Raw genomic sequence first — 25783 nt, 5'->3', positions numbered from 1 at the left:
TTATGGGGAAAAAAGGGTTTAATTTGCTACAGACAGTGAATTTCACCCTAGCACCAAAGCTCTTTGTGTTTCATGAGGACAGCAATACTTAAACCAGGCCCAAGTTCAGAGAGAAAGAAAATAAAGCTTATTTTGGCTGGACTGATCCAGAAAGCTATAGACAAAATATCCAACCAAAAAGCTGCTGTAAGATTCCCCCCTTCCCCCAGATGCGTATTTTAGCATGTCTTTTGTACAAATCAACTTAATATATTCCAGAAAGAACAGCTTCACAGCAAACCACCCACTTTAATGCATGATTGAACTGTCATAATGAAGGGAAAAACACCTCAATTGTTCCAGAAATATCATTTTCTTAATTGGGGGGATGGGATGGGGGAAAGATAGCTAGAAAAACAACCTACTTAAATCTCTATGAATCAATTCTTCCTAAAAATATATATTAAGTATAAAAATTAGGTTCTATTTAGTATGCTCTCTTAGGCAATGGGTTCTTACCAAAAAGAGCAAACAAGATCAAAAAATAAATAACCTGAATTACAGCATCAATTTCTGCATGCTTCCCCATCCAAGGTTGTCTTCCTTTTTTTTTTAAGAGATGGGCATCAGAAACTAAACAGTAGCACAGGTTTCTTCTGATTTATATATAAAAAAGGTGATTAATTCATCTCAAACTGCTGCGTGAGGCATTTCTTTGCAATGATTTTCTTCATTCCCCTTTCTCCTCCCCTCCAATTCAATCAGCCCGGAGCAAACTGAAAACAAACTAGCTTCTCATTGCTTTTGAACACTTACCATTTCCCAGAAAATTCAGCGAGGGACCAGAGCTGGAAAACTCATTGAATTCTTTTCATCTCTACCTTTATAGGCACTTAAAGCTGTCTTGTTTTCTTCCAAGCCACATAAACCTGACTTGAGGGTGTCTTTTTTTTTTAATATCAAGATTTCAAAAAATCTTTGTCCTTTAGTTTCAGCATTTCCCCTAATTCCTTTTATCCTCCTGCCAAGGAAGTCAAAATGGTTGTTTTTTAATTCTTCAGAAAAACTGCATAGATGTACACACTTGTTACTAAGTCACCCCATGTACCCGAAAAGTAATGTTAACCTACTTCTGATTCCTGATATCACTCCAAACGGAATCAATGACAAAAAGGAGCTGCTGAACCAGCCTAAAAAACTATGCTACCTAAAGAAGCATAAAAGCATGACCAAAACATTAATTCATAGCCGCTGGCCTCCATATTCAACTATTCTGCCGAGAAACTCTTGAGTTTTTAGAAGCTGGAGAGAAAATTGCTGATTGAAGCTCCGTTCTCAATTTACAAACCTAGGATAAAAAGTCTCAAGCTGTCCTTAAGGATGGAGGGGTAGACACCCCCCCAAATAGGCAGAATTTTCATTTTAAAAAATGCTTTATAAATTCTTTGAAAACCTGATTCTTGCCACCTTAGGTCTCTTGTGTAGTAAAAAAAGCAGGACCCTGTGAAGGATCCAATCGGCAAACAGGCCGCCTTGCTTCATCGGTCCTAAGGCAGGGATGGTAAAAATGGTTGGAGAGAAGTATCTGAGCTACAGAGGGCTTGTTCTTGAGCTTGGAGGAGAGGAGGACCAAGACTCCCAATCATTCTCATCACTGTACTGTGACAGGAGGAGGAGATGTTGTAAGCCAGCACTGGGGAACTCTGTTGAAGAGCCAGTCTCAAAGGATTCTATCATGTCCACAAGAGTAAACTATCTGCGTGTGGTTCTGGAGCCCAGGGGTTTTTAAACCCCAGACATCTCAGGGCAAGAGATTGCCTGGATTTAAGGGGAAGTTATTGCTCCTGATTTCTCTGATTTTTTGCCCTTGGACAAAGCTGCAGCCTGTTTCAGGAGCTCTCGGTTCTTGGCCTGCAGGAAGAAGGGAAGAGAGGTGTGAATAAAATGTGCATTTCAGTATGCTAAGCAATGGCTAACTACCCTGGAGTAAGCCAAAACGGCTGGATTTGCATACTGCTAATCTGTGGTTTACCATTGCTTTGGTCTCGTGAATTAAACCTGATTCCTGGAGAATGAAGGCAAATATATGGATCCCGGGATAGCATTGCAGTCAATTACCAGGACCAGAGGTTTAATCTTCGGAGTTTTTGGACTCCTGCTAGAGCCCATCCTCAGGGAACTTCTGACAGACTCCAGCACGAGTCCAAAAACTCAGAAGATTAAATCTCTGGTCCTGATGACTGACCCAAATTGGATCTTGATTCCTAGTGACCGCAGGAACAAGCCCATGCTGGCTGGGGAATTCTGGGAGTTGAAGTCCACACAACCTGAGTTGCTGAGACTGGAACCACTTTCATAACACAGGATATTATAAACCACAATGGCTGGGTTCATGCGATGCATTGAACATCAAGCCAAAACTGAGGGAAAAAAACCAACACCACATTTTGGCACAGCACGGTGTAGCAATCAAGTCTAACGAGTCTTGTGAATACTCGTGTAAAAAAAAAAAAAAGAGTCCTGTGAATACTCGTATGAAATCAAGATTACCTGCAAATGTTCTGTAACTTCTTTGTGAGTTTTTTCCATCTGGTTCATTTTCACCCTCATTTGGGATTCCTGGTATTGCAGGTCAGCCTTCAGTTCTGTTATCTGCGAACCAAAACAAAGACAATGGGGCTGCTGAGAGGCATTTGCAACTGAAGCGATGCCACCCCCACCCCCGAGGAATCGAGCAAGTCACTTCCAGGCTGAAGAATAACAGGTGGTGTTTTATTAATCTCCGAATATATTTTTTCTGGAAAACTGAAACAGGCACCTAGCCCAGTTGGGGCCGATTCCCTTCTGATATCTTTCAGACTGGCAGGACAAGAGCCATTTCCTTGTCTCTTTTAATACTACCATCCTATTGAGAACAACGGACTGAAAATTTTAAACAACGTGAATGATTATGAACATAAAATGTGACGGCAGAAAAGTAAAAAAAAAATAAAGTCGGAGTTTGGATTGGTTCGCCTCTCGAAGGTAGCTTAGTTCCATTTCTCTAATCTGTATTTTGGAGCAATAGTGAAAAAATAATCCATTTTGTTATCACTTTCAGGGAGCTGAATGTCCTTGGGCAGTGCATCTGTGAAATACGTGTGTATACATGAAGTTCACTGTATCTGACAAAAAGAAGTAACAAGAGATAAAGAAATGGCTACATTGGCGTTGCATGTCTATTTTGTTACAGTAAATAATTTTTCAAATACATGAAATACTAACATTGGAGCCACTTCCTACTAAATGTCCAGTGAAATAATGACACTAGAGGGAGAGGGAGAAGACAACCTCAGAAGAAAGGATGACCATTCATGGACTATGAATGCTAACATGCTTGTGAAGAAGGCACAGAAGAGGCTGTACTTCCTGAGAACGCTCAGGAAGATAAATCTATCTCAGCATCTACTTCTGTCCTACTGCAGCACCTTTGAGAGTGTCCTGACATACGGCACTCTTGCATGGTACGGGAGCAGCTCTGTAGCGGACAAAAAAGCTCTACAGAGAATCATTAAAACTGCTCAGAATATCATTCGGCTCCAGCTACCAGCCCCGGACGACATCTTCGCATCTTGCTGTTTGAGGAAGTTGCACAACATTCTCAGAGACTCTTCCCATCCTGCTTACAATCTTTGTGAACTGTTGCCTTCTGGCAGAAGATACAGAACAATTAAAACTTCAGACCTGAACAGTTTTTATCCCAGAGCTATAATTGCACTTAACAATGAACTTAAGGACCAACATCACTGAGCTGTTGGACAGTATTACTTGGTCTGTTGTGTGGATCCTTGTGTGTTTTTAGGGGGCGGGGAATTTTGGTGGGTGGGGTGTTTGGGGATTGTCATGTGTGCGCGCGTGTTGGTCTGATCTCTGGGTATGTGAATTTCATTGTATGTATATTGTGTATATACATACAATGACAATAATTAATTTAAATTCAAATACTGGACATTGGTGACTATCAGCACTATTGGTTATTTTGGGTTACTGGTCCAAAAGAAGGACATGCATTTTTTGCCAAACCATGCAGATAAATATTTCAGCCAGAATATATATCGTTTTTGAGTGCTGAATCTCTGTTGAATTAAATAGTGCTGATTTCAATCCATAAACCTCTTTATGGATTCGTGCCTGGTTACTGTAAGACCACATAATCCTACCTTAATTCAGCCTGATACTTCATGCTGGGACAAGCAGCTGGTTGTTCCCATTTTGGGGAATTTTGGGAGTGGAGGGGGGGCCAAGCAAAGCCCAGAAGTGTTGTTTTTCTGTGATGGGGCAGGACCTCTGGAATCATCTCCCACTGAAGACTCATCTATCTCCAACAATGTCTTCAAGAAAAAGCTGAAGATACAGCTTTTCTTAGGAGCGTTTAGGGCCTGATACCATGCATTGTGTTTAAGGTTTATTCTTACTTCTGTGATTGCAGCGTGAGATAGATAGATTAGTCAGGATTTCTTGTGGTGTATTGTATGTTCTAAATATTCCTATTTCTTTTTTGGATATTATTTACAATTTCTCCATCTTTCCCATATTATGGAGGACCGTCACATTTTGCCCAAATTCTAAATGAGATAGTTTTGGCCATCTTTTGTAACTCAACATTTCCAACTGTCATTTTGGTCCATATTTCTACCCTATAGAGGAGAACTGGCAAAACACAACCCAGTGCTTTATTTGTCTACCAATAAATTCCAGCTCTAAACATCAATCAAGTTACTTAAATTTCTGGACGATTATCTTGCCTATTCAATCCTATTCTTTTTTTCCATGTTATGATTTCATCGGTCATTTCAATCATCTCATACAAAGTGACGATTTTAGAGGAAACAGGGAAAAGATAAAAACCAATTTCAAATGAAGCTAGACTCCTGGTAAATTTATGGACAAACCCCTGAATTGTTTTCTTGGCAACAATATAGAAGAAGAGTTTAAAAGATAACATAGTAATAAAAATGACAGAGAGAAGAAAGGAAACAAAGACATCAAAGGAAGATTCCCCTTCCTGAAGGGTGCCCTCCTGAGTTTCGACCCTGGCATCAACTATGACTCTAGGGCAGGGATGAGGGTGTGGCTGTTGTCATTTGTGAGTCACTGGTGGCCACTCGGCACAAGGGATTTCTGGATGTTCTTTGTAAAGGTTGGGCCATAAGGATTGCTGCTCACTTACCTTCCTCCCTGGACTGTAGCAGCATCCCTGCTTGTCCTCCTGGACATTGACTGGGCTAGCAGGGGAGTTCTACAATCTTATGGTTCTGGGGGCTTAAATCTGCCTTCTCTGGGCCAGGGATCTGAGATGGTGCAGAAATTCATGGCCACTATGCACCTCCAAGACCTCTGTTGTGTGAGCTGCACTGGTTCCAAATTTTATTCTGGGTGGAATTCAAGGTGTTGGCTATTACTTTTAAGCCCTATATGGCACAGAGCCAGGTACTGCAGGACTGCCTCTCCCTAAGGACATTCGTCATCTTATAGCAATAGCACTCAGACTTATATACCGCTTCACAGTGTTTCACAGCCCTCTCTAAGCGGTCTACAGTGTCAGCCTCTTGCCCCCAACAATCTGGGTCCTTATTTTACCCACCTCAGAAGGATGGAAGGCTGAGTCAACCTTGAGCCTGGTGAGCTTCGAACTGCCAAATTGCAGCCAGCCAGCAGCAATAGCCTACAGTGCTGAATTCTAACCACGGCGCCACCGTGGCTCGTCAGGTCAAATAGGATGAGCATGTTCCTATTCCATTCCTTTAAATGTTGCTTATGGGATTTAGGAAGTGTGATTTTTCTGCGACAGCCTCTACCTATGGAATACCTTTCCTCTGAATTTCGGTAGTCCCCCACCCTCCTAGTCTTCTAAGTGTGGAAGATAGATAGATAGATAGATAGATAGATAGATAGATAGATAGATAGATAGATAGATAGATAGAGATTAGATACAGACAGACAGACAAGGATGGATGGATGGATGAATACGATGTTGTTGTTTTACCTGCTGGTTGGGAAGGTGGCTGTATGTATTAAACAATAATCAGAAAATGAAGTGATATTTCTTTGCTTTTTTCAGATTAGTATGAAGTTATACCCAAGAGAGACATTACTTCATAGATCACTTTCAAATGCAAACCCTGAAACGACAGCACGGGTTCATCCACACAGCAGTTCTGGGCTCAGAGCAGTGTTTCTCAACCTTTGCAACTTTTAAGATTTCTGGACTTCAGCTCCCAGAATTCCCCAGTCAGCAGGATAGCTGGGTTATAGTTGCTAAGGTTGAGAAACCCTGGCTTAGAGTCTCATCAAGATGTTAGATCCTGACCCCTCCTCTTCAAGTAACCCTGGGCGAGCAGAACAGGGAGCAATGCAGGAGTCTGCTGTGAAGCAAAACATCCCAGCAGGGAGCTTCAAAGGTGTTACCTTCTTTTCTTTCTCCAGGATCATCTGATCCTTCTGGTGTAGCATTTTCTTCAAAGTAGCTACTTCTTCCTTCAGTTGGGCTATGATGACAAAATGATCGGTGCCAGGGGAATCCAAGGCGAGGTCTGGAGAAAAACTGTAGGAGACCATTGGAGTGACTTCACTGGGCTCATTATTACAACCCAATATCCATCCCAATGGATCCATAAACAAGAGAAGATTGGATCCAAAAAGTTATAGGTTTGGAAAGTAACCCTGGTTGCCACCCGTCACTGAGTTTTAATGCATTTCATGGGTGGGTGGGGGCATAATTTCCATACCTCTTATTCAATTGTTTCGGGGTGCCTCATTAAAAAAATATAATAGCACAAATGTGTTGTGCTGGTCATGCCTATGTATGGTATCTGGTACAACCTTTTATTTCAACATCTGCTCTAAATAGGGACTTCTATTCTCTTCTTAACCATTGCTTCTGCAAAGCAAAACTGTGTTTTGCATTTCTGCAACATGAGGTTATTTTTCAGTAACGCACAGCAAGCTGCTGCAACTCTAACAGCCTAACAACATAATCCTGAAACTTGATGATCTTCACAAGACTTCATAAACAGGCATACTGAGTTGTATGTATCTAAAAGATGCAGTAAGGTTTCTGGTGTGGATTAAGAGTGGTTTCATCATCTTCAGGGAGTGGAGACAGGATTACAGCAGAGATCAGCACCTGGAGGCACCAAATTCTCTCCAGACCAAGAAGGGAATATGAAATAACCTATTTGATCTCTGAACAGATGCTCCCATAGGTTAACTGCAAAACTGGAAGCTTTTGCAGTTTGGCTGTGGGTTGAGTGTTTGGGGTGTGTGGGATTCCATCTATGTTCACAGCTGTGGAACAGTCAAAAATGGACGAAACAACCAGCCAATCTGCATTTCTTAATCACATTTGGATATAATTGCTGTACAGTCAGAGAAATTCCCTTTTACAACAGATAAGGACTTAGTGATTTTTGGCAGAAAACTTAACAAGAGATGGTGTAAGAAGAAACTTTAAATTGGATGAAGGGGAAAGTTATTTGGAAAAGATTTAATTTTTCTACTGAATTAAACAATTGACTCAGACCTTCTGTGGGAATGCTGCTTGCTTTGCACTAAAAGATTCCCAATAGTTGGCTGAATTTACAAAACAAACTATGAGGATAACTTGAGCAGTCAGAGTACTTGATGGTAACCATGGAGATGCAAAATATGACGTGTGTTTGCAATTACAGCTTTAAAAGACATAAGAATGAGTGAAGTTTATCTTCTTTAGCATTTTCATTTTTAAATAGGAGTGTAGAAAAAGAGCAGGCAGAGCTGGGGATGGAATTAAACAAGTCATTAGCCTAGAATCATTACTTTCCCACAAATAGTCTAAGTCCAACCTCTCTTGAATTCTGTTGACCTTTATCTGGCACCCAATTTAGTACTGAACTTTAGTTGACTAGATTCTTATGTATAGGATTGAGCAATAAATCTTCTGAATTGAAATTTAACCTATGATCCTGATTCTTTGTGCTTAACATCTGGGCTGCAAGATTAGAGTAGAAGAGTTTTCTTGGAACCAGAGCTGGTATTCAGCAGGTTCCGACCAGTTCTGGAAAACCAGTAGTGGAATTTTTGAGTAGTTTGGAGAACTGGCAAATACCACCTCTGACTGGAGATTTTACAGTATCCTTCCCTTGCCACGGCCACCAAGCCACGCCCACAGAACCGGTAGTAAAAATAATTTGAATCCCACCACTGCTTGGAACAGCTGGTCAAGAAAGATGATAAAGCAATCTGAGTTTACTTCAGACAATGCTCGATCAATTAGGAACTAAATTGACTCAATCACTTGAATTCAAATGTACAGTCCTTGAAAAAAATGGATGAAAGGCTTGATAAGATGGAAAACCCTGCAAAATAAATGTCTGAAAATATAAAACAAATTAATTTGGCTATGATTTCTAAAGCTGAGATGTTACCAAAGGCTTTTTCTGATCATAACCCTGTGAGTTTGGTTGATAAAAGGAAACCTACTTTTTTCAGACAAATTAAAAACAAGCTATTATAAAAAGACTTGATGGTAGAAGATAACAAACAGAAAGTTTTTATAAATAAATAAAGTTACTAATTTAAGAATGATTTGGGATACAGGAAAACTTTCATCACATGTTATTTCACATAAAATAATACTAATCTTAAAAAGAAGACCCAAGAGAAAACACAGGCTATTTTGGATATGATAGAAAGAAAAGAATTTGCCAGGTAAGTTAAGAATTTCACATCAAATTAAACTTTTAAAGCAATAATTGTCAACAATTGTTAACTGTAAGAGAAATGAAAATAAAAATAACTCATACAAAGCAAAAGAATGTTGAATTTGCAAATAAACCAGGGAAATGGCTAGCTATAAACTAAGAAAAGAGAAAGAAAAGAAAATGATTTTGAAACTTCAAGAGGGAGATACTGTATTAATGGACAATGCAGTTATACAAAAAATATTTCCTCACTATTATTCTAATTTATATAAGGGATATATTTCTCTGGAAAATAAATAATTTTTAGAAAACCAATGTTTAGCAAGGCTTACAAAGAAGCAAAAGCAAGTTATGAATGAACCCATAAAAATAAGGGAACTTTCTGAAGTCATTAAAAAGATTAATCCAGGAAAAGTACTAGGACCAGATGGATTATCAGATTCCTATTGCAAATCCTTTGAGGATTAACTTTTACAACCCCTCCAAAATATGATGAATTCTATTTTACAGGGAGGAAAGATACCAGAGACATGAAAAGAGGCTAATGTAACACTAATCCCTAAAGAGGGGCAAGATCTAACTCTAATAAGAAATTGTCAACAATTTATAATCTTTATTCAGTAATGACATTGGTCTATAATGTCATTACTGAATAAAGATTATAAGTTGTTGACAATGTTTTTATCAGATAGACTTAAAATAATTTCTTTACAAATTTCTTTTTGTCACTTCTTTATATGTATTTTTCCTTTTTTGTGCACTTTTGACTTTATTTTTTCACCTTAAATATTACTTTGTTAGTTTTTATGTTTGTTTTTTAAAATTCTAATTAAAAAATAAACACTGCAATGTGATTATCTGGAAAATAGTGAAATTCATTTTTTTTTCTTTCCTAAGAACAAACACTTAACTTTCCAAAATTTCTGATTCCTTCCACCAGTTGGATGGCTCTGTCTGTACTCATAATAATAATCCCTTGTCACACCATCAGATAGATCAGGTGCTTTCTATTTTGAATTTTTCTGCATTAATTGCAAGACTCCAGAAGTCCTGTGAGGCAAAAAGGATAATTCTAAATCTATAGCAGCCTCCTTCAACCTAATACCTACATTAGAAATGTGAGTTGCCAGAAAAAATTGAATCAGAAAATATTCCAGAGAATGATTCAGCTATGATTCAAATTAGGGTACTGGTAGTCCTCGACTTACAACAGTTCATTTAGTAACTGTGCGAAGTTACAACTGTATTTCTCCTTTTTACCCGTAGTCTGCACAAGTACTGATCACATTATTAGATTAAAAATAAACATGCCCTCGTTCTATGAGATTTGAACATTACATAAATTGTAGAACATGCTTTGATGTATGGATAAAAATATTTTTACTGAAATGCTGAAAACTCTACTAGGCAATAAGCAATAGAACAATACACAAGTGCAACATAGTCCTAGTTTTTTGTTTTAGTACAGTGACCTGAAAAACAATTCTGAGCTTGTCAACTTTATCTAAAGTAGAACATGTTCTTACACTCAGCAGTAAACATAGCAGGATTATAGCTGGGTAAGATAAGCTATAGCTACCAGTATATAATAACCCTTGCTTGCTGGCTATTTCAGACTTGTACATAAACCCCCTAAAAATGATTACTCTCTGGAACATTATGGGATGCTAGCAAAGAAGGAAGACAGGACCTCCCCTTACCCAGCCCAAGGCAATTTAAAATGGCCATGATGAAGAGACAATCAGGGTGATTTCTCTGCTAGGTAGCAAAGAAACATAGAATAGTCATTTTCTTCACTATCTTCATCCCTCTTATTGTCTAAAGCAGGGGTGTCAAACTCGATTTCATCAAGGCCGCATCAGGGTTGGGGGATGGGACAGGGAGCGTGGTTAGCTCAATGTCACCCGTGTTGGGGGCACCTGTGGTGTCCTGAGCGCTCTGCCAGCAAAAACGGGCTCCTGAACTCAGTTTTTGACTGCAACGGTCTCCTGCAACCCTCTGCCAGCAAAAACGGAGCTTGCTAGCAGAGGCACCACGGGCCGGTTCTTCGCTGTTTCCAGGGTGGCCCCGTGGATCAGATCTAAGCACCCCGTGGGCTGGATCTGGCCCCCAGGCCTTGAGTTTGACACCCCTGGTCTACAGATTATCAGAGAAGTACAAGTACTCCTTCATTTAATGATTGTTATAATGGCACTGAAAAAACAACAACTGGATGGTCCTCGTACTTATGGCAACCGCAGCATCTCCATAGTCACATGATCAAAATTCAAGCACTAGGCAACTGGCATGCATTTAGAAAGGTTGCAGCATCCTGGGATCCTATAATGGTCACCAGTTGGCTTCCAACAAGCAAAGTCAGTGGGGGGAAGCAGGATTCACTTAACGAATACTTGATTCACCCAATTGCACTGATTTGCTTAAAAACTGTGGCCAAAAAAGGGGTTGTAAAATCGGGCATGACTCACTTAACAATCACTCTGCTTAGCGACAGAAATTCTGGTCCCAATTGTAGTGTAAGTTGAGGACTACCTGTACTAAAAACCTTTGATTGTTCTGCTTAAATGAAGGCACAGTCACTTCCCCAGTTTGCCGATCTGATGCAAATCTGATGCAATTTCCTGCTGTATTAACCTCCATATCACAGGCAGATCTGGGGCAGAAATCTTGCACTCCTGAGTGCAAGAATAGCTGCAGTCAGATTCCTGCTGACTCAACTCTGTCTGCAAGCCAGTACAGGTAGTCAGAACAAAGGTTCTTTTAGGGACCGTTCAAAGTTACAACGGAACTGAAAAAAAGAGACTTAGGACCGTTTTTCACAGTTACGACCTTTGCAGCATCTGCACGACCACATGATCAACATTCAGATGTTTGGCAACTGACTCGTATTTATGACCGTTGCTGTGTTCCAAAGTCATGTGATCCCCTTCTGCGAACTTCTGACAAGCAAAGTCAGTGGGGAAGCCAGATTCCTTTAACAACCGTGTTACTAACTTATCAACTCCAATGGCTCACTTAACAATTGAGGCAAGAAAGGTTGTAAAATGGGGCAAAACTCACTTAACAAATGTTTCAATTAAGAAAAATTTTGGGTTCAATTGTGATCCTAAGTCAAGGACTACCTGTAATTTCTTTCTCACAGTTTATGCTGCCCTCCAGTGGCTATGTAGGAACACTGCAAGGACTTCTAATCAAATTTATGTATTAGATTATCCTGCCTTTATTATTTTATAAGTAACTCAAGCCAATGAACCTACATAATATTCCTCCCTCCTTTATTTTCCCCATAAGATAACCCTGTGAAGTGAGTGACTAGCCAAGTCACCCAGCCCGCTTTCCTGTGAGTTTCCTAAAACTCACAGTCTCCTGGTTTAACCACTAGGCCAGGGGTCCCCAAACTTGGCAACTTTAAGACTTGTGGACCAACTCCCAGAACGCTCTAGCCAGCTGGCTGGAGAATTCTGGGAGTTGAAGTCCACAAGTCTTAAAGTTGCCAAGTTTGGAGACCTCTGCACTAGGCTAAGCTAGTTCTCATTTCCAAATCTCCCTCAAAAGTACTCTAGAAATTATAGATATTAATAATGTTGAAAATTTCAGATGCTGCAAATGATTAAGAGGTGCCTCTATAATTTAATAGAGGTTTGAAATACTTTGGTTTTAGATAATTTAGATTATCCCTTGGTACCCAGAAACTATGTTTGCTTAAATAAACTGAAGAACATTTCTTGGATCCCAAAGGTGCTTTTTTTCAAGAAAACCCATTTGCCTCTTGAAAAAGCACCTTTGGGACAACCATGGCCTGGATGACTGAGAATCTCCATAAATATTTCTTGGGGGTTAGTTGCAATCTGATTATGTCATCAAGGAGTTTCTGACTCGTGGCAATCACATGAGATTTCTTCAAGATGATCTATCCCTATCATGTCCTCCCAATAGTCCAGTGGTTCCCAAACTTTTTCAGTCCACCGCCCCCTTGGTGCTACAAACTCATCCTCAGTGCCACCCCACCCGGGGGTGGGATTCAAATTTCTTAACAACTGGTTCTGTGGGCGTGGCTTAATTTGTGGGCGTGTGACTGGCCAGGCGTGGCTTGCTGGCTGGGCATGGTTTGGTGGTCATGTGACTGGGTGGGCGTGGCCAGGTGGCCATGTGACTGGCAAACCAAATATAAGTGGTCCTCGTTTAATGGCTGGTTGCTTAGTAAGTGTTCTAATTTATGACTGACCTCCCCAGAGCTACTTGACTCGTTTTTGGAGTTTTGACAGCCATGCACACACACACACACACACACACACACACACACACACCCTTCTAACACTGCTGGAGCAGGTGGTTGGACTAGATATCTCATTCACTTTCTCCTTTCTTTCTTTCTTTCTTTCTTTCTTTCTTTCTTTCTTTCTTTCTTTCTTTCTTTCTTTCTTTCTTTCTTCCATTCTCCCCTTTCTTTGTCTGTCCTTTTTCTTCCTTTCTCCCTTTTTCTTTCCCTTTTCTCTTTCTTGTCTTTTCCTTCTCTTTCTCTCTTTCCCTCTCTTTCTCTCTCTTCTTCCCTCCATATCCCATTCACTTTTTCCTCCCTCCCTCTTTCTTTCTCTCATTCCCTCTTTCTCCCTCTTTCCCTTTCTCTCTCTCTCTCCCCCTCCCTATCCCATTCACTTTCTCCTCCCTCCCTCCTTCTTTCTTTTTTTCTCTCATTCCCTCTCTTTCTCTCATTCCCTCTCTCTCTATCCCTTCCTTAACCTATCTCCCTATTTTCTGCCCAGGCAGGTGTGGCCTAATCCAGGAGTCACCAAGCTTTTGGACCTCAGGGACCACAAACTCATAATTTTAAATCCAGTGGACCACTAATTTGAATTTTGACTGATGGTGGCACAGGAAACTTTGGCCGGGCTCTCAAGAGATGAGAGTGACTCCGGCTTCTTCTCTCTGCTAACAGGCAAAACTGTCTCTAAGTATCAACAGTGAGGTGTCACATAAAATGGTTCATTCTGTATTGTTGAATTTCTACTGCTTATTGCCTCAGGTAATAAATACTGTCACCTTGATTAGGAGGGGGAAACATTTACTGTTTTGCATTTCATGATTATCAGAAGCCACTCTCCTACCAGTATAATAAAATGGAACTATTTTGCCATTACATTACAATTTCTCTTTCTCTCAACCACCTCTCTGCAATGGGCCAGTAACATAAAACAGCCAAAAGGCTCTGATTTTGTGACAGGGACCCACGCCACAAATACGTGAAATTCTTGATTCCTCCACTGTCCACAGGAGGAAAAAAAACACAGCAACACAAGGAACCAGAAATCTCCCCTTCAAACAAAGGAGTGGCTGGCTGGATGCGGTTTTACACCCGGTGCCCCGAAGAACTCCAGAAGCCAGGCTCGGGGGCTCCTAATAGACATGTAATGGGGGGGGGGGCAGGGGGCACGTCCTCAGGCAGGACTGCAAACAGGACACCCGGGAGCTGGCAGGGTTTATGAGAGGGGCGAAAGCAGCGGCTGCGGCAGAGGAAGAGTTTTCTTCCCCCTTTGAGGGAGCCCCTTCCAGCGCTGCCTCCAGCGCCGATTGGAAGTTCAGCGCTTCTGAATGGAGCGCTTCTCTGGCTGCCGCACTTTAGTGACGGGTGCAGGCAAAGGTAGCGTCCTCGGGGCTGCGTCACTGGAGCAATGCTGGCTCTTCGGGGATGAGCCACCTCCCCCCACCCCCCGTGTTAGTGCGGTGCAACAACGTTGTGCTCCCCTTTGCACAGGAGTTCGGCCAGCTATCTGCAAAATCGTCTCTCTCTCTCGAGGAGCACTTGACAGTTTGCAGATATCTTGGCCGCCTGTTCGCAGAAAGAAGCGGCCAGAGTTGCTCTCATCTTGAGACCCCGGCCAAAGTTTCCAGCGCCGCTCACACTTCAGCGCTTTGACTCCCAGTTTGGCCAAGTTACTTGCAAAATCCTACCCCTGAAGGCCACTTCCAGCACCCCCCTGCCACCTCTTAGCGCTCCCCTGCCAGCCTGCTTGCCTCTTAGCGCCCCTCTGCGGCATCCCACTGCCCCCCAGGGGGCAATACCGCCCACTTTGGGAATCACTGCAATAGTCCATTCACTGTCTCTGTAACTGAGTCCATCACCTGGCTCTTCTTCCCTTTCATTTTTCCCAACATTACAGCCTTCTCCAGAGAGTTGGGTCTGTATATAATTGGTTCAAAGCAGGATGATTTGAGCCTGATCCTTTGTGCCTAAATGCAAACCTGCAAACTTGCAGTTGAATATGGTGCAGCATTAGGCCAGAGAGTGTCCTAGAAAGCCCTGCATTCAATCCTTGCATCGGAATGTCCACTCTTGGTGGCCACAGGCCAAGTTTCCCCAGTCAGTTATTTTTCAGATATGTTGTGACTACAACACCAAGGACTCTCCAGGCAGACTGGAGGCCACGATAAAGGAGGATTCCACGGAGCAGTTTTGCTTCCCCAACCTTTAGCTTTCCAATTTGTGGAAGCAGACTGCTTGGCAGGTTTTAATTTAACAATTACGGATAACCCTTTCTTACTGACTACCTCTTGGAATGCCTATTAATAATCAGTTATGATTATGTTTAAAAAATAGCTTTCTGAATAATCCTTGCATTTACAACCATTGCAGCATCCTCCAGTCAAATAATCATCATTTATGTGCTCTGCAACTGGATCGCAACAAGTAGAGTTAATAGAGAAGGGGAAAATAAAATTGTAAGTTGTGGTCATGTGAAGTTTCCCTTAACCCAAAGTTAGTTTGTAATCTTTCATGGCCATATGATATTTTATTAAGCAAGCATGATGTTTAGCAGTGGAATAACTGCTCCCAATTGTGGTCACTAAAAGAGGACTACCTGTGCCGAGTTGCTATAAATGAAATAATTTGAGTATTTGAACCACAATATACAGAATAAAATAAATGTTATATTAATATGCACAGTTTTGTTACACAAATAGAAAGACTGAACAAGACTAAAATAATAAAAGACAGGGAACACTGCATTAATTTTTTTCTGTATCACAGGCCTGTTGGAAACTATGTCTTTAAATTGTTTGCAAGCCAATGAGAGCCTCCATATGCCGAGGCAAAGAGGAGCTCTGCGGGAGACATACCAGTGAAATTGTGGCATGAAGAGATGTCTATCTTCCTTTCCAGAATGACTAATTTTGTGGATATTTTGAGGAACTTCTACTTTTCATCACTAAACACCAGAATGTGTATCAAGTGCTTTCCTTCCTTCCTTCCTTCCTTCCTTCCTTCCTTTTTAAAGCAAAGACAAATCCAATAGCCCTTTAAGTAGCTTACCTATCCCCATTGGCTAATATGGCATCAAACTTGGGTTTTTTCTTTGGGAGTTCATTCTGAATAGAAGATGTAGATAAGGTTTTCTGGCTGCAAAAAGAGCACAGAAGAAAAATTAACCACAGCCTGGAAACCGGCCAATCTGAAATCCCAATTTTAAAATTTTCAGCCATTACCAATAAAAGAGGATTTTTGAAGCTGAGGGTGATCTCTGAGCTTGGCTGTTTATCCAAACTACATAACGTACATCAGTGCTATAGGCAGGAATTCATGAATGGTGATTGTGTGATGTCATGTCTAACTACGCCACTATATCTGCTTAACAATGGTAAGTGGAACTGTCACAATTGCTATAAGTTGATGCAGTTCACAGCATGTTGTATTTTACAACCACATCGTTTAGCAATGGAGTTTGCAGTAACAATTACCATTGTTAAATGAAGACTAGCTATACTTAAGCAAACCTTGGCTTAGCATATGTCAACAAGATCATTGATGAGCTTGAAAACAGCGTGCAAAGCAAAGATACCTGCTGTAGTGGCCGCCACAGTTAAGTCGGCCATATTGCTCCTTTTCTGGCAAGCTTGTCCGAGAGGAGGTGTTTAAATGTTTACGCTGTTCTTTGGTTTTTTGTAGCACTCGCTTATAGGAGAGTGTGCAGAGCCAACAGAGTAACTTCCCATCTACCTAAAGTCAAGGAAAACAACAGTTTTTATTAATAGATTTGATCAACATTCATGTGCAGATAGGAACCAACCTGCATTCTATAGTATCATGTTGTATAAAATGCCTGTTTGCAGCTTAGAAATGGGCATCAAAAGGTCATTTCAGAGAAAACATGAATACAAACTTTAATTGGTTTAAACAATTGAAAAAATGTGGCCAAAACAGGATGGAAGAGGCATGTGAATCCAGCAGGAATTAGAAATAGGCTCATCTATCTTTCCCAATAACAATCACCCCATTCTGAAACCCAATGAATTAAAAAAATCTGCTATTTAATACAGATCAACTCCTCAATTTCCTCTTAAGGAAAATGATATTCGATTCAACTCACAACTTATTGGGAAAAAAACAGTGCTTAACTTATACAGGTTTTTTTTTCTTCCAAAAGCTGTAAAATTTGTTATTCATGATTTCGGTTCTGTCTTAATGACTGAGGTGCAGCTAGAAATAATGGCTAGCACCAGTTAACTTCTGCCCAAGATACTGGCAAGTACAATAATGTGCTTCCAGTCTACAAGTATCCTTTCTCTACAGGTCTATGACCACTATTGATCTATGGTTTATGACCAGCATTGAGACCCAAACTTCTCTTGCTAAGTGAAACATTTCAGTGAGTTTTGCCTCCATTTTATGATCTTTCTTGCACAGTTGATAAGTGAATCACTGCAGTTGATAAGTTATTAATCCAGTTGTTAAGTGAATCTGACTTCCTCATTAACTTTGCTTGTCAGAAAGTCGCAAAAGGCGACCAGTGCAACGGTCATAAATATGAACCATTTGTCTAAGCATCTGAATTTTGATCATGTGACTGTGGGGATGCTGCCATAATCATAAGTGTGAAAAATAGCTACAAGTTACTTTTTTCAGTGCCCCTGTAATTTTGAACAGTCATTAAATGAACTGTTGTAAGTCAAGGACTACCTGAAATGGACATACATAGATACTCACTTTTTTCCTATCATCCTTCCTGTCAAAGGCACATTGTTGCTTACATTGTTCACATGAATGGGGCGGCCCATATTTCTTCTCCGAGTTCGTACACCGCTGGCACTTGTTGCCAATAAATGCTGCAATTATGTTGCAGTACTGGCATGGCTTTGGCTTAAATAATAAAGAAGATGAAACAACAAAGGGATTAGCATCACTTTGGAATATGTAAGCAGTCATCTGCTCAAATGCTCCTAACAATACATTCCAAGCTTTTTTCAATGAAATAATTGAGTAAAAGTAGGGGGGAACTGATGATGACACAAGTATTTAACTTCTCTATAGTTGTTACTTTTCTTTGATCAACCACAGAAAATAATCCTCTTATACACTGAAACAGTCTTATAGCCCTCACACAGCTTAAATGCTTAAAAAGCGTTTTAAACTTTCAAAGCAAGAACGCACATTTAAAGATCTTTAGGCACTTGAACTGTAACAAATGTACTTATGAATGCAATTTCAATTAACACTCAAATGTCTTAGCTGGCTTGCATGAAGACATTCTTTGTGAACGTCTCATTTGTTTATCAGGCACTAGGCCAGTGATGGAAAACATATATCAGCAGTCAGCAATTTGGAGCAACTCTCACTACAAGCTACAGCCTCAGCAACTTCCAGTTATGTGGACTTCACCTCCCAGGATTCCACATTCAGCATTCTGCCTAGGGGAATCCTGGGAGTTGAAATCCATATGCCTTAAAGTAGCTGAGGTTGAGAAACATTGCACTACCAGACTATCAACCCATTTCAGCTAATCCTTAATTTGTGGAGTTGGGCAGCATGCAAATTTAATAGCAATTTATAATAATATACATTTCTATAAATGACTTTTTCTCTGCTACTGCTTTACTGCTACTTCTATTAGTGATTTTATACTATTGGTAAGCATTCCAAATTGCTAAAGGGAAAAAAGAGTTTTGATACATACGGTTCCATAAAGTTTCACATTCTGAGCGCACTTCTTGCATATTGTATTGGTTTTACTAGCAAAAGGAAAAACAGAGTATGAAAAAAATGCAGCTATTCAGATTCCGTCTCCAAAGGATGTTTTAAGACATACAGGAGTGCAAATTGAGCATCTGTTTGCAATTCTTTAAAGCTGCTGCATCATTTTCTTGGGATGGAGTCAGAGGTGGTATTCAGCAGGTTCTGACCAGTTCTGGAGAACTGGTAGTGGAAATTTTGAGTAGTTCGGAGAACCAGCAAATCCCACCTCTGACTGGCCCCACCCCCATCTATTCTCTGCCTCCTGAGTCCCAGCTGATTGGCTGGGTCTTCTTTGGTTGCCCTGCACAGGAGAACGGAGCTGAAAAGCAGGTTAGTGGGGTGGGGAGGGAATGGGGATTTTACAGTATCCTTCCCCTGCCATACCCACCAAGCCACCACTGGAGGCTGTAGCTATGGCAGAAAAAGATGCAGCTGCTTTAAGAGGTGCAAGTGGGTGAGCTAAGTGAGATGAGTTACAAGAAGTAGGATTTCGGCAGCTAATGGGCTTTGGGCTGCACTCATTTTGATCCTGCTCCCCATTCTCTCCATTTTGCAAAAACAGCTATCCTCTGCAAGAGGGAGACCACGAAGTATGTGTTGTCATTCCTGGGAATGCAATATTGTGCTCTACCAGAGAAGGAAGTTGAGTTCACACCGAATAGTATTGGGGGAAAAAAAGCTTTTGAAATTCTGCAAAGAGGCAAAAGGCACCCAATTCTGTCATTATACTAGAGCAATCAGTGATGCAGCCTCTCAAATTAATGAGGTATTAAAACTTTTAAGGCATCATGTCTTTGTTGAGAAGCTCAAAAAGAAAGTTAAACAGATCTGCAAAGTGAATTATGATAAAGAGACTGATCTGCTTGCGACAAAGTCAAAAAATCAAAAATTTGGAAAAGGTGTTACTTTTAGGTGTGACTATGAAGAAAAATCAGACTGCATTCATAAAATCAATGAGCTGATTCATAAATATGCACAGAAATCAGCCAGTTTTGAGACAGGTCTTTGTTTACCATAGAGATCTCTAGCAAATGAGCACATTACACACAGATTATTTTGATTTTTTTCCTCTTTTCTTTCTTGGAAAGCTATTTATTGTAACTTATTTAACTGGGTTTCAAATGTCAAATGGGGGAATTCTTGTAATACTTGTTCAGTGTTCAAATGCCTTGGAATATCTCAAATTTTTATTTCTATTGTCTCTTAATTTAAGACATGGACTGATGTATAAGTTCTAAAACAAAAGTTATGAACTCTGTCAGCTGACTTAAAAGAATCAACATTAAACAAAGATAATTTTAAAAAGAGATTGCAAATAGATGTTAAGGATGGTTTGGAGTTTTTAAGACTACAAAGTCTAAGGCTATACAGCTGCACAGCCCCAATGTATACCGATCAAATATAGCAGTCAGAATTTTAAACACATTTGTGGCTTTCACATTATGATTTTATCTTATAACAGAGGTTTCCAGTTGATTAGACTTCATCTTTTATTACCCCTTAGTAATTATGAATGGGTAGATCATAGGCAACATCTGGAAATCCACAGGCTTACTTTGCCATTCATTATATGGTTTTTGGTTGCCTGAGGTCTGAGGCCCACTTTTAAGGCATAAATGTGTAAATATTCTCCCAATTTAAGAACTGGATACAAAGAGAAGGCATTGCTGGTTGAAGTATTCATATTTAAATTAACTGGAGCTGCTCACAAGTTCCCCAAATTACTATAGCCTATGGCAATCCTACCACAAAAAATAATTGTCACTTAGATAACTGAAGTAACAGTCCATAATCCCTTTCCCAAGAAGCCCCACTGAATTCAGGAAAGCACTTTTCTAAGCAATCTTCAACAGAGCTGAATTACTCTCCATTTACAGAGAGTCCTTGACTTACAACCATTTAGTGACCTCTTGAAGTTACAACAGCACTGAAAAAAGTGACTTACAGCAAGTGCTCATTCTTATGTCTATTGCAGCATCCCCAAGATCATAGGCTTATTATTTGGGCACTTGGCAAATGGCACATATTTGCAGCCGTTATGGTGTTCTGGGCCAAGTGAGTAACATTTGTGACCTTTCCAGTCATCTTCCTGCAAGCAAAGTTAACGGGAAAGCAGGATTTGCTTAACGATCTCATGGTTCACTTGACAGGCAAGTCATAAAATCAAGCACAACTTATTTAACAACCATCTTGTTTAGGAATGGAAATTCTGATCCCAATTGTGGTTATAAATCAAGGACTAGCTATATTTGCAAATGTAATTTTTCTGGCTGCCACTGTTTGTACAGTTCAAGCTTATAGATATGGTGGATTTTAATTCCCTTCTGGCCAAAATCTGGGGTCCAAGTCCCTATAGCAATTTGGCATATTGAATGTACAGAGCTACCATAAAAAAAAAATATCCGCATCTGCCTTCATTGCGGATGCAGCATTACACATGGGAATCCCAATCCTGTAATTACTGCCAATGCTAGTGGCACACTTCCATATAATTGGAGCTGGCACTAACAGCATCCCAGGGAGCTACTAAAGGAAATGATGAGTTGTTCTAGAGTCATGACTAGTATTACAGTTGCAATGGAGAAGAATTTTTTTTTTTTTCATAACAGCTACCTCGCGTGGATAGAAGACAAGAAGTATTTTCCACACTTTTTCTCTTGGAAGTGCTATCTGTTCCAGCAGAATTTATTTCTAAACTGCTACAAGTATAATTTAGAAAACTAGTGTAAAGTATTTGTTCTTCTGCCTGGCTGAACATTAACAAGTCGTAAAGCATTTTGAACTATTTATTGGTATTCAAAACATACTGGAAATAAAAGAACAGAACACTGTAAAAAGTTTTCATGTGGGAAACATCAGTCATTCCATGTTGCTACTTCTTAATAAGTTATCATATGCAGTATTACCTCTCCTGCTGGAATTCAGTTCTACAGTAGGTACATTTAACAATCGGGTGTGCAATTCGACATTCCTGAAGAAGAAAGGATGAGTTAAAAAGACTTGAAATGCATACAAACTCCCAGAGAAAAACATCAGCAGAACCAAGGAAATTTTACTATATGCAGCACTAGCACTTAGACTTATATACCACTTCATAGTTCTTTTACAGCTCTCCCTAAGCGGTTTACAGAGTCACCCAACTGCCCCCAACAATCCGGGTCCTCATTTTACCGATGGACCCAGGATGGAAGGCTGAGTCAACCGTGAGCATGGTGACATTCAAACTGCTAATTGTAGGCAGACCAGCAGTCAGCAGAAGTAACCTACCATACTGCATTCTAACCACTGCGCTACCGGGGTAAATAGCACACAAAATGTCCCATATGTGTAAAATCAATGGATTGATTGAATTCAGCTGTTAAGAGTAATAAGAAGGGCTCTCCCTAGGAAGCAGTTATGATCACAGCACTGTATAGTAAAATTTATGGTTTTTACACAGCTGTTCTTTATCCTAATCAATACCTTAGAATAGGGGTGTCAAACTTGCGATGACATGGTCGTCACATGACATATTGCAACTTTCCCCCCTTCACTAAACGAGGGGTAGGCGTGGCCAGCACGTGATGCATATGGCCTGTGGGCTGCGACTTTGACACCCCTGCCTTAGAAGAAACTATTGACATTTAATATAAACTTCACTAGGTATCACATAGCATAGAAAGCTGCATCAAACTCTAAACAAGAGTACAAACTACTAGCAAATCACTATAGCAATGTAACAATATCCAATGCAATTTAAGGCTTCACTTAAAATCCTGTTTTGCCCACAAGGATTCTGAGATAGGAATCTTCCCTCTAATCAACATTATTTTTCTCCATCCTTAAATTGCCCTCCTAGAGCCTTTTCTCCTCCAGTTTAATTTAATCCAGAACAACAGACATTATTGTCCTTTTTACTCCTTCTAAGTGGTTCCAACCTCTGCAGGATACTTATCTACAGTATTAATTTTATTGCCTATATCTTATTACTATATAACTTTATTGTACACCAGTTTCAAATTGGAACAATTTAGTACAAGGATGGCATACAAAAAGATAATAACTTGCAATGACTATACCCCAAATTTAACTTAACAAGGACCATCCAGAATTTATTTTGTTAGATACACATCTTAATTAAATCAGTGGCTAATGAACAATAAATGCTTGAAGGGAAAATATCTAAACTATTAAATGGCCATAGGGTTAAAACCACAAAGCATCTATTTATTCAATTCAAAATTACTTTCCAAGGTACATTTCTCATCATCCCAAAGAATTAAATTTTTCTTAGAAATAAGTATTGTTGAAATCAGTGGAATTTACTCTCAGGTAAATGCTTCTGAATTCTGAGGGCCATTTCTTCACTAGCAAGTTATATTGCTATTTAACACAATTAAGGTATTTTTTAAAATTATATCTTCCTGATTATTGTATATGGGCACAACAATGGTTGGATGGCTCTAAAAATGTTAGAAATTAGGATTGGGGCACTGGCCTTAGTTTCATGACACACCTCTTCTCCTTTTCAATACATTTCCTCCTTGGAGATATGAAACCTGGAGAACCAGTGTAGCACATAAGTCATACAAAGCTGATTGCACATATGATACTTCCATTAACCAGGATTTGTTGAATTAACTATAATTACCTAGGTGTGTACAGTATAAATCTACAAACCATTATGACTGATTGACAAGAAATATTAAATTTAAGATAAATCACAGTACAATTCCATACTGCTTTCCTAAACCATGTGCCCTCTAGATATGCTAGATTTCAACTCTCCAAAATATAAACAAACCTCACACGCCCCTTTCCATAAGTTGAGTAGCCCTCAACTTATGGCAGTAGTGGAAAACGCTGTGACCAGAGTCACATTATCCAACCATAGATGCTTCGACTACAGTCTCCACTCACTGGTGATGTTTACAAATCACACTTAATCAGGTCACACTTAACCAGTTCAGATGGAGAGTTGTATCAGTGTATGCTGTCAAAGAAAAATCAGAAGGAATCAATAGCACCTTTTGTGATTTACACATTTGCCTTATAAAGGCAAAACCTTTCATGAGTCGCAGCTTTCTTCATCAAATGCAGCTCCCAAAAGTGTCTGCCTTTTAATAAAATCTGTTATTGTATCAGGAAAGTTGTTACCAAACTTCTGATTTTCAGGTCAGATACAATACACTGATACAACGTTTCAAACTTGATTAGTGTTGACTTTTCAGCATTTAGTGTCCTGTACAAACAAAACAGGATTAAGTCAACAACCAGGTTAAATGCATTGCCCTAAACATCACTACTCTGAAGCTTAGAACTAAAACTGAAATAATTAAATAAGATGAATTTTATTAATTTTTAAAATTTTACTAAAGTTCTTAACTTTATCTTACAAAAGGGCAGCTGTATGGATGAAATGGGGACAAACCTCATTTATACTCCCCTGATTTATTTTATTATATTATATTTATTATGCAAATTGGCTGAAGGTGAATCAAAACTTAATTTCTTCAATAAGCAAAATACAGATGCAATAAATACATACATATATAAACCCTTACAGAACTATTTCATCCTCCTTTCAGCTATCCCAATTATTATAATTCATTTTTTTTTGTCTTGCCTTTCCTGGAGAGACAGATGAGGCTGCTGGTGTAGAAACCAGGAGACCATGAGTTCTAATTCTGGAATGAAAACCAGCTGGCAGATTTGGGGGCCAAACCCTCTGAGGTCAGCCTACCTCACAGGACTGCTGCTGTGGGAAAATAAAAAACCCCTCACAGGACTGTTGTGTGGGGAATCCAGGAAGTGTTAGGGTGTGTGTGTGTGTGTGTGTGTGTGTGTGTGTGTATGTGTATGTATGTATATATGTATATATATATATATATATATATATATATATATATATATATACACACACACACACACACACACACACACACACACACCAGTCTCAAGACCGTGACCATACCTAACACCTCCTGGATTCCCAACAACAGTCCTGTGAGGGTGATTTTATATATTTTATAACATATATAATATATATACACACACATATTATATTGTGTGTGTATGTATGTATATAATAATAAAATAATAGGTAGTACTCTCAAGGTGGCGACCTATCCGATGGCCCTGCTCCTCTTTTATCCAGAACAACCACCCCGTGAGGTGGGCTGGGTTGAGAGAAAGAGAGAGAGGGAAAGGGAGGGACTGGCCCCAAGTCACCTCTTCGGATGCCCATTTTGGTCCAAGTACCGCAACAACAACCCCATCAAAAGAAGCCACAGCGCTGTTTTGTTTCAAAATTCAAGGCGGCAACGGGCAGCGCAATCCCAAGAGCCCTCAGCCTCACTCCGGAGGCGGTAAAGATGGATTCGGGAGTGAGGAGGGAATCGAACCTAGATTCAAACCGAGATTCCGAGTTTCCGCTTAACAAACCCGACGCCACTTCCCCTCGTCCCAACTCCGCTCACCCTTCGGCTTCCCCCACACCCGGCCCTGACCTTACAGAGCTGCTGCCCCTGGCTGAGCGCCTCGAAGGGGAACCGCTGGTGGCACTTGGTACAAGCGTAAAGCGCCGCCATTCCGCCGCCTTCCCCGACAGGCGCAGCCTTCCCCCAACCCGACGTGGTGTCCCTTCCCTCCTCTCGACGTCATTGGCTAATATCAATGCCATTTAGCCATTGTGAGGTGGGCGCTTTGGCCTTATTTGAGGCTCATTGAGTCTCCTGAGACGTCACTCAGGAGCGGGAGGCGGGGCGGCTTTGTGTGTTTGGGGAAGTGGCAAAGGGAAAGAAACAAAACAAAACAGGAGCTGCGCTCTGACGTCACGGGAAGGCGCCATCCGAGTGGTGGTGAGGGAGGAGGAGATAGACGTCAGGTGACCCGCGCGAGGAATCTTTCGCCATAGAGAGCAGGGAAGAAGTGAGGCTAGAGTGGCTCACGGTCCGGTTCAAAGCGAGATGCCGGAATAACGACAAGATTTCTGCCTTGAAAGGAACACGGTCTTGTGTTGCGTCGACAGAGGCAACGCGGACCGACCCGTATCCATGCTTAGGCTTGGCTATCAGCCGATTACGTACTGTCATCTCTTCGT

At 40.4% G+C, this 25783-nt stretch overlaps 1 protein-coding gene and 1 pseudogene across 4 annotated transcripts; one reads left to right on the top strand and one right to left on the bottom strand.

Moving 5' to 3' along the window:
• Positions 1 to 25430, bottom strand: FAM76A (family with sequence similarity 76 member A). Of its 4 annotated transcripts, none has more exons than XM_026702504.2 (9): positions 25196 to 25425; positions 21609 to 21673; positions 18644 to 18698; positions 17677 to 17829; positions 16532 to 16689; positions 16006 to 16092; positions 6427 to 6562; positions 2530 to 2631; positions 1 to 1890 (listed from the first exon to the last, which is right to left on the bottom strand). In XM_026702504.2, exons 1-9 carry the CDS (start codon positions 25361 to 25363, stop codon positions 1804 to 1806), a joined length of 1011 nt encoding a protein of 336 aa, XP_026558289.1. In that variant the 5' UTR covers positions 25364 to 25425; the 3' UTR covers positions 1 to 1803. The 4 variants fall into 4 exon arrangements, with proteins under 4 accessions (XP_026558289.1, XP_026558290.1, XP_026558291.1 ...); XM_026702505.2 differs by having other exon boundaries at positions 25191 to 25295; XM_026702506.2 differs by lacking the exon at positions 16006 to 16092 and having other exon boundaries at positions 25196 to 25430.
• On the top strand, positions 18836 to 19720 carry LOC148124906 (mesencephalic astrocyte-derived neurotrophic factor pseudogene; annotated as a pseudogene).
• Positions 25431 to 25783: the final 353 nt, after the last annotated feature.

Source organism: Pseudonaja textilis, chromosome 10 (assembly GCF_049901715.1).
Source record: "Pseudonaja textilis isolate UNSWEBS1 chromosome 10, rPseTex1.2, whole genome shotgun sequence".
NCBI classification, from domain to species: domain Eukaryota; kingdom Metazoa; phylum Chordata; class Lepidosauria; order Squamata; family Elapidae; genus Pseudonaja; species Pseudonaja textilis.
Note: the sequence above shows the minus strand (reverse complement) of the source record. Positions and strands in the feature narration are given on the sequence as shown.